This window comes from Syngnathus floridae, chromosome 1 (assembly GCF_059516105.1).
Source record: "Syngnathus floridae isolate MCC-2025c chromosome 1, RoL_Sflo_1.0, whole genome shotgun sequence".
Lineage (NCBI taxonomy): Eukaryota > Metazoa > Chordata > Actinopteri > Syngnathiformes > Syngnathidae > Syngnathus > Syngnathus floridae.
In genome coordinates this window covers 13,409,771-13,427,580 of record NC_142413.1, presented here as the reverse complement: position 1 = coordinate 13,427,580, position 17,810 = coordinate 13,409,771, and the positions used below count along the sequence as shown (strand labels likewise).

The window sequence follows — 17,810 nt, the reverse complement described above, 5'->3', positions numbered from 1 at the left end:
GCTTTAAGAGGTATCCTCAATCATAAGCAAGTATGGTTACGAGTTGTAACCATTGTGATCACAGCAAAACTTAATTTTTGATCAAATATTACTGCATTTTGACATTCATCAGCAGCTTGGGCATCCATCTATCATCGTCAGTGCACTGTTTATTCAAATTGTAAACCAAACAAAACTGTAAGTTAGCCCATCGTCGGCAAAATGGGCGCCTGCCATCAGTCTGAGAGAATACACACCTCTGTTCTTTATATCGAGGTGTTTATCATTTCGCATTTTTCCTTGACACAGTCCCTGCAGTTCGACTCGGTAACAGGTTAATTTAATTTCTTCATTTTGGTAAGAAAGAGCCAAAGATATACTCATGCTCCAGCACTTAATGCCAAGCCAGACTGTACATTTGTAAGATACTTAAAAGCTATGGATGCTTAGGCATTGCCTCTGGTGAAAATCTAGACAGAGGTTTTACAACCACATATAGACAGACAAAAACTCTTCCTGGCAATTTGAAACTTTGCTGGTCCAAGTCTCTTATGTCATAAGTCTCTTTGTATGTCCAAAAAAACTGTTGAACATCATTGACGGGCATCACATATATGCACTTCTAACTATGCCATCTAACCTACACCCAATCTTGAAAACATTGAACATATAATTTAAAAAAAAAGTTTTTTCTGCCCAAAAACATTTGATCCTGCTCTTTGTCAGGGTCTGTCCAGATTTGTGAAAGCTAATTGACTCTCATGAATAAGACAACATGGAGATCGTCCTGATCATGACATGGGAAATGAATTAGGGAGATTCAGGTGAAACCGGAGAGAACCTGACAAATGATAGTTCCTGTGACTCTGTTCTTTTCCAGATCTGTGCCATGATTAGCTACTGGGAAATGAATGGATACATGGCTTCCTAGACCAAAAAGGAGGAATCAACTTGACAAGCTTGCTTATTACACATGCGGGGCTGATTACACCAGTTGTCTGATACAGACAGAGAGAGTGCGTCATCAGTGACAGACTGACAGGTTGACAGACCTTCCGTCAATATCGACGCTGCAAAATTGCAAGAATAACTCAGAATTGTTAGAATCAGGTGTTTTCTCCTGGCCATCTGGATCCCGTGGACATCCCATGGTAGGCAGCAGGATTTGTTTCTTCTTTTCTTGTACGGTGGGTTGTTAAGGTCACCTCGTCATTTAAAAAAACAACAACAATAAGCGGGGTCTTTAATTTTAGACCCTGTCTCTGAATGTTGAGTGTGAGTCTGCTATTCACACGCATTTGGACAGAAGAGGTGAGAATTTCTAAGCAGATGTGTCTTTTTACATAAATACCTCCTTGCAGTTGTCGTTCTTGTTTTCACCTGAATAAACCCAAATTAAAATTCTGAATCGCACTGAATCATGTTGGACCTTGTGTGATTTAACAAACGTTCTCTGGCTCTGAGATGAGGTCAGCACTCTTCCATTTTGTTTTTTCAAGGTGGTGTCTGGATATTGGCTGTTTTCAACCACCCAGCTTGTTGCCTCTATCCAGATGATGCACTGATGTGTCTTCCAGCCAGGGGATTTCCTTCTTCCAGAAGTGCTCAAAGTTGTTGGTGTGGAGGAGGATCACAGTTCTGCTGCCATAATGCTGTTCTGAAGTTCCATATAATATTCACTGCTCTGCTAAAAAAACAAAAAGGTCAAGGATACTAGAATGTTTGCTTTTACCGAATTATAAAACCAGTTCAAATGACATTTTACATTTGTTTAACTGAAAAATAATCTCCAAATCTTTCATTGTACCCATATCCATGCAAATAATGTAATTAGTCATTGAAAAGTGTTTTTAGTGATTACAAATTTATTGATTCAAATGCACTTGACTGAAGTATTTTCCTCAGGCTCGCTTTTGTTCTATAAAGCGTGCATGGATGGATCACTTGCTACTTGCTGGGACTTGTCCAGGTTCGGTCCCATGATTTACACTGTAAATCGTAGTGGGCCGCAATGTGAGAGCAGCAGATTAATGCACTTTATGACAAAGCCCTGTTTCAACTCTATTGGAAACATGGCAAATGGATTCAAAAGCAAAACGAATTTGGTCTGTTAGTTTAAGGATTGAGTAACAAGTTCTGGGACTGCAGCACTTTGAAATGAGACTTTTGAGAAAGACAATGATGGGAAACAAAAGTCTTACTGTGGAATAAAAAAAAAAAAAAGCACACGCCTACCCACCCATATGCTTACACACATTTTGATGTGTGCGAAACAGCGATGATTCTGGAAGACACTCAAGAATGAAATGGTGAATATTTGTACATAGGTCCATATTTGCCTGCATTTTGCATAAGAATCTACTGACAGTACTTCAGAACGATAATTTATTTTGTAATAATATACAAAACAATATAGAAAAGAATTCTTCCTTTTCGATATACCTACGTCGTTACAGCGGATTTTTCTTTATTTTTGTTATTGTTGCTCATAACAAACTCTTCCAAATTGCACACTGAGTAATGTGTAATGTGTGTAAAATTCACTTGTACACATTTGAGTGGTTTTTTTTTTTTTTTGAGTGTAGGTTAGAAATGGTCAACTCCAGCAAGTAGGCTGACCCTTAGTAACAACCTAGCAACAGAGACATTATCTAGTCCACATTGAGTCATCCAGCCCACTTGAACTAATGTTTTCTTGAGATCGTGGGAACCCCTAAACAGAAAAAGATACCACACATGTAAACACCAACCTGCCTCGCTTGCTCACACAGCTTTTTTCCATGGAAATCCAACATTTATTAAATCTACACAAAGATGGCAGATGTACAGCCAAATTTACTTTGACTTAAAGTAATTTTTTCCTTTGAAATAATAGAATGGAATAGATCAGGATTCACCAATCTTTGGGAATGCGAAATCTACTTAGGTATTGATTCATGCGATCAGTTAGCAGTTTGGTACACTTCATACAATACTTCAAACAACTTCTAAAATAACAAATATGTTTAAAGTATTTCTGAGTAGATCATCTTATTTCTATACACTCTATGGTTTGGTCATGCACTTCAAAATGGACCTTTGAACTATACTATTTTTTAAATTAATATTGTCTCTCAAATTTACACAGATACAAGTGAGATTTTAAAAAGAGTAGCCCACTAGTAAGTGTCTTAAAAAATAGAACAGCAAAAAAAAATAATCATATCTCACCGGTGAGCTATTTTTAGGCCCACATGCAACTCACGTTCACCTCAGGAGCAAACGGGTGCCTGCAGGCACTTTGTTTGTGACCCCTGTTCTCGATCATGCTTGAAGATTGAGTTCATTCAATATTTTCTGACATCAAAAGAATGATCAAAAGTTGAAAAACAATGGCTAGATATTTTCCAGGATTCTCTTTGCATCGTCAGTCTTATCTCACTTATGTCCTTTTCAATCAAAAGATAAGCATTTTACAAATGTAAAATGCGCCTTCTCCCCACTCCACCTTCAAGCAAGCAATTGAAGATATAGAGCATTTTGTCGAAAAGAATCCACTTGGACTCAATCAATTTTCTTACTTCTCATATAAAACCCGGTTCGCACTGACTTCATTGCTATTTACCGATAGTGGAAAGGAGAAGGCATTTTGTGTCGTAATTTTCAAAGCAGTCACCAGACAGACCAATCAGAAATGGCATGCGACATTTACGGAGGAGTGGTGTTTGGAAAAGAACCAAGCGTGTGTGTGTGTGTGTGTGTGTGTGTGTGTGTGTGTGTGTGTGTGTGTGCTCATGGCTCAGGTGCCAGCTCTTAAGTTGTCTCACCCTCTCTTTCTTTCTCTCTCTGTCCTTCGCTCCCTACCTTTCCATGAGCCTGAGCAACGTCCAATGTTAATGACGTAGAGTAGACAGATATGTAACACACAAACAATTGTTATCGTGGCAAACTTGAAGCAACAGGCTGCTGCAGCGCTGCCGCTTGTTTGCTTTTGAATACTTTCTCCGGTGACAAGACAAAAGACTTGATCAATGCAAAGTGTGTGGAGTTCAATTTACAGATGCAAAGACGACAACCTAACTTTGTCAGTTATTTGAAAACGGACCTGGATAGGTGAGTCATGGTGCTAGCACGAGCATCGGGCAGACTAGATTGGTGCAGCTTAACTTTTTTTCTTTTTTGCACTCATGGTCGGCGACTTGACACTTGACTTGGATTTGGCCTCCGAGACTAGCGCCCATCTCTGGCACATACGGACAAACAAAAACACTCATGCATTCCATCCTGTTCTAAAAATAGCTCACCACCGATCATGAGACATTGTGATTTGCTAGGCATGTTACAGAAATGATCATCATAAAATGTAAAAACCAGCAGAGATTTGTAGAAATAAAATATTATTGTGAGAAATCATTAACATGATCAGTGTCTTCACAGTTATCAATGTTATTCATAATACTATACATAATATCATAGGTAGTTTGAGCAAAATGGTTACTTCAGAAATGTTTATCTAACTGGTCTCTCTTCACGTTCATCAGTAGTCTACAAAAGTCGCCCTCGGCTTTAAAAAGGTTGGTGACCACTGATTTAGCGTCTTCGATGATCAAACAGGTTTTGGGAATGTGGGAGGGTGTCAGGCCAAAAAAAACTCACCCAAGCATAGGGAGAACATGCAATCTCCACAAAGGAAGGATTTGAACCCACGACCTCGGAACTGTGAGGCGGATGTACTAACCACATGGTTTACCAAATATATATTTTTTTGCCAGGTGTTATGTGCTTACTGAATGGCATTGACCAATCAATACTATAATGATTGATGTGCTAAAATGCATCAACCATCATCTAAAAGCTGAATCACCAATACAAGATCCTGATCTTAAAAGTTTTAGAATCAATTTCCATTATTTTCCAATTTGTTGGAAGTAAACATCTGGACAAATCGCAGGTCAACAAAGATTGCTTTTGACCTCGGACGTTCTGCTGTAGAAGACCTGGGATGAAAGGTCATTGTGGTATATGTTTTTGCAAGCCCTCTACCAGTTGACATTTCTGCTGCACTCATTGAAAAATACTTCAGCCAGTAGCCTCTGACCAGGCAATAAATCAAGCGTTGGAAGAGTTTTATTGCACGTGTCATTTATTGCCTCAAATCATCAGCTGCTGTTTTGACCAAGAGAGGGGAAAAAAAACAACACTGTTTGCCAGTTTGGTCACAAACAAGCGTAATTGGCAGAATTCTCGGTTTGGGATGACAGCCAAATCCAAGCAGTTCTTCTGCCACCGTGAGCTCCGCTGCATGTGCATTTATACTGGGCTCCAGTGCAGTGGCCAATAAACATGCAGGATTTCATGGTAAATTCTTCTCACATACCCGTTTTCTCTGCCCTGTCTTTAACGTGCTGCCTCTAAGCCCTCTTTTCTCTGCCCCCCCCTTGTTTTGTTATTTTACCTGGAGGTGCAGGTGTGAAAGGGTGAGGCTGTGGAAAAACATAAGAGCTTGTCATGAAGGAATCCACTGACCGACCTCCGCGTCTTGGCACACAATGACAAATGGCTTTGCAATTTTCCACCTGAATGAGGAGCAACAAAGCACATTTCCACTTCCACTGTTCAGTCCGGCCAGTGAGAGTACAGTCCTTCTCTATCATCACGTCTAACCAGCAGCACGGCAAGCAGGCAAAAATACACTAGCTATAAAACGTACCTTTTTAAGAGTGACGTCACACAATCAGCTGAATGAGGTTAGATTGTAAAAACATGTGTTTGCAAAGATAGATAAAACAATAAAAAATAAAGATTGAGAAGTCACTGGTGTGAAAGTGTATATGCCTCTTGTCTCCTTACTGGTAGCAGCGGCTGTCCCGCCAAGCGCCCTGTTTAGTTTGGCAGTGTTGCGAGAACACCACGTGCATGTTTTATCTTTTAATTTATGGTTTCACCAATAACTCCCTTCAAATTTGTGTTTATCCTTCAAGCTCCACGGCATTGCAGCGAAACCAGACAGACAGCTGGTAGATGTGCAAGAAACTGTATACTCTTTAATGGACTTTGCATCTGTATTGCATCATGCACAAAAGCCATTAAACACGAACCACACATTATCTGTCAAAAGGCTTGTGTGGGAATTCCTAGAACATGATTATTTGCTCCTGACCAACTGCAGCACATGTGATTACCTTCAATACCAGATCATCATTACATTGTAGATTCAAAGACAGTGGGGATAAACACATTGATAAATTATTGAATGCTTGTTGATATTCTCATTCATCTGGGTCATTTCTTTCTCATAGCACTTGGTTCGGTTCAGTAAACAATTCGGAAAATAGATGTCTTGATGGGTAATGAATGAATAAGGTGGACCCACTGGTTACCACATCCACCTTGCAGTTCAGAGGTCCTGCATGGGTTCAAATCTGGGATCTGGCCTTCCTGTGTGGACTTCAAATGTTCTCTTTGTGCCTGTGTGTGGGGTTTCTCCAGGTACTCCCATCTTTTCTCAAATTACAAAATATGCATGCTAGTTTAGATGGATTTGTCTTCCATTATGTTATGACATAGACAACAAAACAGCCAGCAACATAGGAAGGGCTGCAGATGAAATCAGAAAACGGTTTACAAGATCGACCTCATTATACCATCTTCATATAAATGCAGACAAAAGCAAAAATAAACTGAGTACACTGAGGGTACTCAAGAAAATAATTTCTTTTACGTATATCAACATAAATGAAAATAAATGTGATGTGATTGTTTCATTACAATACCACCATCTGAAGTGAAGTAACGGTAAATTAAAAAAACAATGATTAAAGAGACACATAGTCACAATAGATGGATATATACGCAGACGGACAGATGGACAAGATCAATCGATAGCTAGATAGATATTTAAATGCAAATACAGAGGTGTGTATGATATCTCTCCAGTAGAAATTATGTGTAAAAGTCATTAGAATCATCTCCCTATCCTCGTCAGATGCACATGATATTTCTCAGGGGAATCCATCCATCTTTTAGAGAATGCTGCGGCTGGTAATTCCTGCTAACCAGTGTTTTCACTGCTGATTGAATTGCTTCCAAAGCAGAGAGGAATGTTTCATGTGGAAGCTATGGAAATGAACCAATTGACCTTTTGCCTGACCCCAAAGATCTCTACGCCCTGTGGGAGAACAAACTGTCAGGCGGCACCAGAGTCGGGAAATCAAAGGGAGAGCGCTACACTGTTATTAGAGTAATGGCACTGTGAAACAAGCTGACACTCCTCCTGCAAGACTTGAGTTCACATAAGATAACCAGATTCTAATCATGCAAGGTGTAATTTGCAATCAATGCATGGATTAATAACATGATGAAAAAAGATGAATGCAAATTTAGCATGGGTGTGTTTGTGTGTGCGAGTGTGTGTGTGCGTGCGTGCGTGTGTGCGTGTGTGTGTGTGTCCTGGCAGGCAGGGCAGTCCAGCCGGGTGATTATTTCCTATAGGGGATAACCTGTCACAGTGCTGAGAGCCTAATTGATGCCTCATGCTTTTCGGTGGGCAATTATGGCGCCCAAATGTCAAGCCCTAATTTGTGACTGTGTAATGTGGACACACACATGGGCCAGCGGAAGGGGTGACATGGCTTCTCCACAGGGATTCACTCACAGGTTTGTTGAGCAGATGTGAGAGTTTTCAACATGGCAGCTCAAATGCTGTCATGGTTTATCATTAATCAGTTACACAACACATTTTGCCTCATTTAATTTTGTGAGCAGAAATAATGTAAAATAATATTAAAATCCGACCTGTGTCAAAAACATGGAAATGTGCATGCAATTTGAGTCGGTCGGTTATTAATGACAACATTGGTTATTAATGACCTCATGTAAATACAAAGATATTTAGGTTGTGGTCAAAATGAGAGAACTGACTAAATATCGAAAACAGAATGTATGCATATAAATAAAGAAAAAATTAGGGTACAAAATTTGTTTTGTCACTTATGTTATGATTCTCACCGTCCCTTGAACACATTAGGCCTAGTTAGATGTTAGGTTAATATTTAGGTTGGTAAACCCTCATAATGTTTATGAACAAAAGGCACAGAGGTTATGAATTACTGCCGACCTATGAGAAAAACTTGCTGTTTTTTACGTGAGGATTCAGGACCTTTTTTCACTGAAATCTATCGGATGATTGTAGTATGTTTGTGAACGTAGCTTATCATTGGACATTTAAAATATAATTTGGTCTGCCTGCACTACATGTGTGACAATAAAGGTCAAGTCTGGCTCAAATTTTGTGCTCCAGTGGTCAACATCTCTGCCTTACAGTTTGGAGGTACTCTTATGGATGTGTTTTCTGTAATACTTCCACATTCCCAGAAACATGAACATCAGTTTAAGACTTTAACTTATCCATCGGTATGGATGGAAGTGTGAATCTTTATTGTTTACTGTATTCTGTCAGCTGTGAGTTTTAAAGTTGAATACTAAAAAAACATAAGTGCTTCTGTCACTCTCTCCGTACTTCCCAATGCACCCAAAGTTGGGGATTTGATTGTCGAGGATTTGCTCGCCATCATATCTAACGATAGCTTCTTTCAACTGTTTCCACGGAGATAGAGATGCAAACAGAGTAGGATATTTTCCACCGGAGCTGACTGCTTGAAAGGTTGAGTGTAAGTAAATCAGGTATGCTGCTCTAATTGCTCTTGGCCGATGTCAGACCGCAAAGTCCTATCAGCCACAACACAATACAATGCAGCAATAAATGAATGACGGATGGGTGTTGGGGAATGGATAACGGGACCATACAGTAGTTGACACCTGATGTCAAATTGATAATCACTTAAACTGCTGGTGTCCTCCATAGAAACACACACAAGCCAATTAACTTAGAAATGTGCAAACTTCAAAGATACCTTCATCAATAGTCACAGGATTCATCTGACCTAAAACTCAGGAGGTGCTACAGGTGAGCTTCTTCGGACCTCCCTGTCCTCCCGAAAAACTTCAAACCAAATATAGAAGTGATGCCCTGGGATCATCAGGGCCAGACAACAAAGCAGGCTATATTATTTCTTCACACCTCTGCATGTCTCAACAGCAGGTCTGAGATCAGAGACTCGGAGAGGAGTGGCCGATCACTGATTTCCACACCTGCTTGACTGTGGACTCACTACAAACACACGCACATACACACCCACCCACATGCACGACTTGATTGGGTTTCCAAGAGCCCTTCAAGACCAGCGTTGAGGAGGTGATGAAAGTCAGGGAGCATCCATTAGGCTTGGGAGAGAGTGTTTTCAGCAAGTCGTTGCACACCACCTGGAAGAGCTGAAGCTCAGGAGGCAGGTAAATTCCAAAACATGCTCTGATAATATGAATAATGAGTAAGAATGGGGGGATAACGCAAACGTCTCATTTAACTCAAATGTGGAACAGACAACCAAGACCAAACTGTCAACAAAAGTGCAGAGAAATTCAAATCAGTGAGCCTGCATGTGTAGGTCCAGCTGTTTGATAGTTGAAACGGGTTCACGGGATAACAGATGTGTGATGTGCTCCAGTGTAATTCTTGGTTTTGCTGCTGTTGTTGTTTGCTTTGTTTTTTCAATCAAGCAGTTGCCAAAGAACCCATTAAAACAACAAAGCAGCATCAAGTCTTTTTGCACGATACATACTGTGTTCTTTGGATCTCATGGAGAGATGGGACTGGAAAGGAATGATGACCACACCCCTTCCATCACTTCTATTGTGTGAAGTTAAAGAAAGATGAGTCGTGACATTGGCACATCAGAGTGGTGTATCACGATAGGCATGCATGTGTTTACACAGCGGAGGTCCACACGCACGCAGGTGATAATTCCGGTTGCATGTTGCTGACATTAATCGATGACAGAGGCGTGTTGATGTTCAAGGTGTGCAAGTGGGAAAGTCCCAGAAGATCACACAGTAGAGAGAGAGAACGAGAGAACGAGAGAGAGCGAGAGAGAGACAGAGAGAGAGAGAGAGCTGGCAGTAAGCTTGTCTCCCACTAACTCACCATCAACTGCACGCACGCACATCACAGACTGAGCTTTTAGCTTTCAAGCTTCAGTACAGATCTGCTCTCATCCGAGGAGAAAACAGTGCGCAGATATGACATAATAATGTGTCATCCTAAAAATATAGTTCTGAGACATTCATCTTTTTTTTCCTTACTGCTTACAAATTCATGCAGCAACCTTCTATAACCATTTTGGTTAACTCTTATCTACATGAGTCAAATATTAGAAACTACAAACACAAAAGTACCTATATTGTTCAATTAATATTTCTCCGACAGTGTCAGTTACGGTAAAGGTACATTTAATCAGAGGAGCATCTATGTTTACAGAGGAAGACTTTTTTTGATACAGCTCTTACACTGGAACTCAAGTGGTCTGTTGTATATTTTCTTAATGATTGTTATAATGACGACAATGACACATATTGGAAGAGATATATTTGTCTTATTTTTTGAAAGAAAAAAAAAGAAAACATTTAACTTCCATCTAAAAAATAAGCTGGCGGCAGAGGTCACGTAATCTTTATCACTCTGACCTCCGTTTTTATTTCGCCACTAACTTGTCAGGCCTGGTCTGGAGGTCACAGTTGTTATTGGCCCATTCAGCGCATTATAGACTTTGATATTTTTATGTGCGTATCAACTCTATATGAACTGCCTCTAAGCTTGATGGAGCCCATGAAGAAAGACAACATTGATCTTGTAAGCAGGTTTATATGTTGAAACTGTGGCTGATAAAGGCAACCAGTCAAAGTGCGCTTCTTGGCTTTCCAAAGTAACCTTGAACATAAATTAGCTCTGATCCTCACATCGATCACATTTGTATTTTGTGTTTGACATTTGTAAAGGATGTTCTTGATGACACACATGGTTTGTGCCAGATGTGTTATTTCAATTGTGGCTTGTAGTGAAATGGATTGAGAAGGTCCATGAGAGGGTCCATTACAAATGTCACCGATATTGATCAGATTCCTGGTGGCATTACAGTATTGTGGAGCTTTTCTCTGGATATAAGTCATAATAATAGTACAGTGTTTCAGTCTTTACATAATTCATACAATTTCTAGTGGTTTCTCTATATTGCAGGTATCTAAATGTAAAAATATATTCTGAAAATAAATAAATATATAACATAAATATACGTATCTAAAAGGAATAAATAACTCGATACACTTTAGCTCTTCTTTTTTTAAAAAAAAAGTCTCGGTTTTCCTTCAAAGTCCTCTCAAGCAGACGAAGCACCTAAATAAACACGTTCCCAGAGGCTCATTGGCCGAGAAGGCCCTTTCCGCTTGGACTCCTATTCCTCACAGGTACTTTGTGGCTCTTCCGTCCACACGGACAAAATGACCCTCTCTTGCTGAGCGTGCAGACTGACAAAGTCAGACAGTTCATCTCTCTGTTGCTGCTGAGAGATGCCCGTGCATTCCTAGATGGGGCCCCGGTGCCTTTATCCCTGCCGGTTGCTCCGCTGTCCTCCAGCCTGCACTGGCTGTGTCCGTCCCCCGTCGCTCACTGTCTGCGTGTGAAGGGCGCTAGCAGCTATTCCCGCTCCAGGCCAGACCTTGGTAGGTCTCAGCTGTGACCCAGGATGTCCCTGTATAGCTCTGGCACGCGATCAGGGTCAACAGGCCTGGGCAAGAAGTGTGTGAATTTTTGATGTCGCCTGGATTTAGTCCCATCCCTTGGTGTCCCATCTTTATTTAAAGCCACAAAGTAACGTGCCCCTTTGTCTCCGTGTTTGTAGAGGTTGGACGAGTATGTGTTATACCAGTTCTCCTCAAACTGCTCCCTGAAGACGCATTCGGCTGACAGCTTCTCCTGACAACAAAGGGAAAAGCATTTTTAAACATTTCTTTAAAACACAAAATCTCAAAGAGAGTGCATCCGCTACGTGTTAAATAGTGTAAAATTGTGCAACATCTGTACACACATATGCACCTCAAAATGTCTGTCTGTCTGTCTGTCTATCTATCTATCTATCAAAATAAGGTACTTACAGAGCCATACAGTTCCCCTTTGTCATTCATTCCCAGATAGAGTCCACTGTCCACTCCTCGGATGCTTATTAGGCCAACAGCGAGGCTTATGAATTCCAAAATACCTGGAAATTTCACAGCACAGCATGCAGTGTAAGAGTGTATTAGTCATACTGTAAACAACTTGACAACTATGCTTTTTTTTTTTTAATGACACACAAGACAAGCAGCCTATGTTTGATTTTTTTTTTTTTTTTTTTGTGGGGCGGTGGTTAGGGTTAGGTCAATTTCACATTTGTAATTGCTGTACTCTCATCTCTTTAAGATAAAGGACAATGTACCGAAACGACTGTGGTCCTTTCTGGTCCCTTGCACAGAGCCATCCGGAAGTATCTCCAGATGGAAACCAGTCCTGCAGTACAACTGTCTCCTCCTCAGGATCCCTTTGAGGTGCGTTAAATCCGTGGCCGAGCTGCGGGACAGTCTGTCCCCCGGTAAGAGTTGCTCTCCCAGCAGAGTCGGCGGACTGTCCACGATTGGGGTCAGGAGGAAATGGGATCCGACGTGCGCAATACCGTCGATGCCGTGCAAGCCACCAAATTCTCCGAGAGAAGCAGCAGCAGAAGCAGCCATCGCGAAGTTCACCGAGGAGCACACTTGGCGTCGAACCTGGCCGCCACGATCACTTATTCCATGTTGTCCGTTACAGACCCACGCTGTGCAATGTTTTCTCTCCACTGTCCTCACTCTGCAAATACAGGCTTCTTCCTGTCTCTCTCTCTCGCTCTCTCTCTCTCTCGCTCGCTCGCTGCCCTTGCTCGCTCGCTCGCTTTTACCACTCCTCACGCTGCATACCTGCGGGTCAATGCGGTTGTTGATGCCTCTGTGGGTCCGTGGAGGGGAGATTAAAGGATGCGTACAAGCTGCAGTGCGGGCAGGTAAGTAAGATCGTGGGAGGTTTGCGCTCAAAGTGGCAAGCAAGGTAAAGCAGGTGCAAAGGCAGAAACGTAGTGGGCGGGGCTGTCACACTTGAGACAAGTCCTGGCGGGGCTGCACCCCCCCCCCCCCCCCCCTTCTCTGCCACAGGGATTCACGTCTTCATGAGGACCTAAACAAAGTTTGAGTTTGTGCCCTCTATTTCTGCCAATAATATTGATTAATGGATGATACATAATATATATATGTATACCAACCCGAGCAACATCCCACATTGCATTAAAATCAGGGAGGTCGGAGTGCAGAACGCCTGAGTACATTGTGCTTTACATTGCAGAAACAGAAATAGACTTGCTGGAGACTGTGCAATGTATTGGCTTGAAAACCGCACGATCTCCCCTTGTAGAAGATGTAGTTGTCCGCGCATGTGACATGGCAATTGGAGACCGCCTTGCACCCCCGACCAGGCATCTATGTGTTGTCTGTGCTACAGAGGCACCATGTTGATGATCCCTGATCTAGGCTTATTAAAGGTAACACACGTAGTGTAAAAGGGTAATTGTTTATTTAAACACCGTAAAAACTATTTGTTTACATAACAACAATCACGTACACAATACTCAATCAAGCAAACAGTGATACCTTGATTTAATAGTTTAATTTTTTTCCGTGACCAAGCTCGAAACTCAATATCTTAATTACAAACTATTGTTGTTTATTAAAATAAATTGAAAGACCATTAATCAATTACAGCCCTTACAGCACCACTATCTTTTGTTATGTATTTTTAATACAGAAAAATAGCATTGTATTGTAATGTATGAAAAAAAATATTTAAAAACATAAAGAAATAAGCAGGTTTTATAAAGTGTAATTACTGCACTTTTGAGTTTGTCACAAACAGTTGCAGTATTGTGCTTTCATGTTGTCTATTTCTAACTGTGTGCACCATTTAATGAATGGCTAAAAGTGCATTAGTGATTTTTGTTTCACGAAAGTAAGCATCATGTACCACTCCACAATACCATGCGTGACAAAAAAAAAGCAAAGTGTGTGTGTGTGTGCGTGTGTGTGCGCGCGCGTGTGTGTGTGGTGGTGGTTGGGGGGGGCGGGGGGGTGCACCTAGTGCTTGCTAGTTCAGGCACCTCTGCTACCACATCCCCCCCACCCACCAAACAATAATGAATACTACTTCAGGCTGCGTTGATTGTGAATTGCTTTTGGGTGCCCCCTAGTGATTGTAGTGCCCAGTGCTGGTAGTTTGCATATGTCTTGGGCAGACTCTGATCTATCAAACACATACAACAAGTGTGAATCTACTCCCTTAAAAATCCAGGTTAAAAACAACCTACTGTGGGTTAAAGATTCGACCGACCCAACTTCCTGCGTTGTTTTGCAGAAAACTCATATTTTTTTCTGTATAAAACAGCCCAACAAATTCAGTTGTAAAACAACTCAAAGTTGTCTCAAACTAACCACACTTCCTGGCTTGGTCCAATTTTTAATCCAGCAGTCAATGCTTGAAAAAAATAATAATACAAAAGTACACCAGGGTCTATTTTAATACATTAGCATCATGCTGACTCTCCACTCCAGCTCAGTTGAAGGTATAATCTTGATACACCGTCCAGATCGGCTTTATGATGACGTCATCAAGTGCATGTGAAAGTACAGTCGTCTACTCCCTTTAGTGTTGCCACTATCAGACGCTGTCCATTGCCCTTTGGTGCTGAAACAGTGCAGTGACCACATGACCTACAAGATGTCCAACCCAAATTCTTTTCAAGAATATAGAAAGATTTATATCATAGGATGGATACTTGAATAACGATGTGGTTGCAAAGGCAGCTTCATATCGTAGGACAGATACTTGAACAACGATATGGTTGCAAAGGCAGCTTCCAGAGCAAACAGATGTTTTTCATGCACCATATATAGTTGGCCGAAGGGGGAGGGGAAGGTGGTTTCCAACATCATATGACCAAACCCAGAAAACTGGTGAGCCACGACAGTCAATACCTGAGCCCTTAGGCCAGTGGTTCTTAACCTGGGTTCGATCGAACCCTAGGGGTTCGGTGAGTCGGTCTCAGGGGTTCAGCAGAGCCTCCACTGAGGAGGTCCGAACAAACCTGATTTACTGTGTAAATTCTGATTTGCCGGTATGTAATTTGTTGTGAGTTCATGCATTGTGTTGATTTTGTTATTTGAACAAGGAGATGTTCATGCACGGCTTATTTTGTGCACCAGTAAAAAACATCGATGTCTTGAATTTCAAAAAAATAATTGTATTTTTCACTAAAGAGGGGTTCGGTGAATGCACATATGAAACTGGTGGGGTTCGGTACCTCCAACAAGGTTAAGAACCACTGCCTTAGGCACTGTGATGTCGACAGCAAGTGGCAAAATGAAGTTTTCTGCTGAATTGTTGTTCCACAAACATCATATTTATCAGAAGGCCATGTTTAGACTACGTGAGCGCATAGACAATATTGTAAAGACAATTTTTTAACGTGACTCCCCCTCTACAAAAAAGAGAAAATAGTTTTTGGAAAAACACAAGTGACAAAATGTTATAAAGACTGAACAAGTACTTTTGAGAGTTTTGATTCTGATGTAAAAGTTGTATCAAAGCAAATAGTAAAGATTGTATTACATTTAGCAATTGATTTGAATCGTTAAAACAAAATAGTAGGTATCTTTTGCAGACACTAAATTGGTCATAAATGCGAATTGGAGTTAGTTTCACTAAAAGGTAAACTGGGATTAGCACTATAATAGCCACCAAGAGAGAAATGTACCACACCTGTCATTGCTGTCATAGCTGTATCAGAAATAAGATATTATTTTTCAGTTTTATACAACACTTTCAGAGAAGTATTTATTGAACAATATGCCTATTAATGTGTTGATTTTTTTTTTTTGCCAGTGATGTCAAACTACACTGAATGCTACTGACATTTTGATACCTCTCAAATTATGCTGTGTGGGTTTTCGCCACACATCACAATAATAAACACATTATTAAATGAATCTGAATAGGTTGCAGCCATAGTATTGTTGCTAATTGGTTTATTATGTCGGAAACTAGGTCACTGTTGCTGTTGTGGACACAATGCTGACTTTTGAGCAGCCAGCGAGGGATCAGTTCCATAGCGTTTGAAAGGTGAATGGCGTGTGAATGGTTGCCCGTTCCAAGTGTGATGAACTGGTGGTCACTTTGGGGTGTAGTCTGCTGCGATAGCCTCCAGCTTCCCCACAAGCTTAAACAGCCGTAGAAAATGATTTGCTGTTGGAGGATGGTAACTTTGCTGGTACGCAGGGCTGACATTCGATGATTGGTGGGGTCAGTTAGTGAGGGGGGGTTAATGGTTAAGCGGTGGGGAAACACATTCTCTGTACCCATTAGAACTGGCACAGTGCCACCTGACTGAGAGATCCACTCTGTCCTCACCAGACCAGCCGCTCTGATCTGGCTGGGACTGGACAATTATCTTGTGCACAAGGATGAAAAGTAGGGCCCGACACATCATGCACCCTGTTTTAACATTCAAGCAAGGCTCCTGTTTCGTTTCATTTTGTCTTTATGTCACAGAAATCTTACATCCTTTAAAAAAAAAGAAAATAAATGTATCTGTTCAATAATTCATGAATGTGTATGAGCGTTTGCAGGCTCTGACTTATGGTCAGGAATGGAGACGTGAGCACGTGCCTAGTCATTACTCAACTCCAGCAAATGAACCAAAAGTGAGGACACTGCCAAGGAAAAAAATAATTGGTATTGATGCCAAGATAGCTGTTAAAAGAAATTGTCAATGAAACAACACAAAACATGTCAAAACCACATTTTCAGCTCTTTGCCAATTGCAAGGGGATAAGCGCTTGGGTGTACATTACAAATAGCTCACCACTGTCTTCGGCTATAAACAAGAAATCAGGCCTAATGCCTGTGGGAGTTCTCGGGTTAACGAACGGCGCCCTTGTAGGGTTGACGGCTGCATTATTACATCGGCAGGAAAGAAAAAAAAAAGCAGAGAACAGACTGGTGCTATCTGTAACTACAGATTTATTCCTGCAAATGTAAACGACCCACTGCCTCTGATTCTCACCCCGTGAATAAACTGTATATTTATTTGCGCAAAAACACAGCATGATTGACAAATACAAATCCAAACAAACAATTGTAAAAAAAATACCCCAAAATATTGACCATTGATATAAATTCTCAAGACCAAAAAGAGATATGAGATTTTATAGGAAAGCCGTCACACCACTCCGTGTTGAGTCCACGAAGGTGATGATATATGTGTTTTTTAACTTGTTGATGTGTTTATACAAACACTGCGTGAGCTGATTTTCATCTAAGTGGTTGGTGATGGGGGTTTCCAAAGTTGGTTAGATTAGGACTCTGGATGTTTCTGGGAACTGCAGTAGGTGCATTCCAATTCAAAACCCCCTGATGACAGGATGACTGCAAATTTGGTCCTATCTTTGCTAGTCGGTTGATAAACTGACCATGTGCTCAGTCACGATTTGCCTGATCACACCTCAGTCCAGTTATCAAATAAATACCTCCAACTTTGCTTTCCATCAGCAAAGATTTATGGCCCTGATGGCGCTTACCAACCCTTTAAAGTAGATTTTGGAAGTTTGAATCCGTTGGCTCTTATTTGAAAGGTCGGCCGCACAAGTTGAAGGAAAAGCACAGAATGTTCTGTTCTGTTTTGTGTTTTACATGATCAATCTTATTGCGGTCAGAAATAGATATGATGATATCAATTTAAGGGTTATAAGAACTATATATACGTATATAGTATATATATACATATATGCCCAAAACATTTTTATTTTTTCTCATAACAGATAACTTTGTCAAACTGTCAAAATTGGAACCCTCC

The 17,810-nt window shown here is 40.9% G+C and overlaps 1 protein-coding gene across 1 annotated transcript; it reads right to left on the bottom strand.

Annotated features, from left to right (window-relative positions):
- Positions 1-11,181: 11,181 nt before the first annotated feature.
- On the bottom strand, positions 11,182-13,009 carry fgf20b (fibroblast growth factor 20b). Its single transcript, XM_088372309.1, has 3 exons — positions 12,321-13,009; positions 12,001-12,104; positions 11,182-11,821 (listed from the first exon to the last, which is right to left on the bottom strand). Exons 1-3 carry the CDS (start codon positions 12,610-12,612, stop codon positions 11,576-11,578), a joined length of 642 nt encoding a protein of 213 aa, XP_088228435.1. The 5' UTR covers positions 12,613-13,009; the 3' UTR covers positions 11,182-11,575.
- Between the last annotated feature and the right edge of the window lie 4,801 nt (positions 13,010-17,810).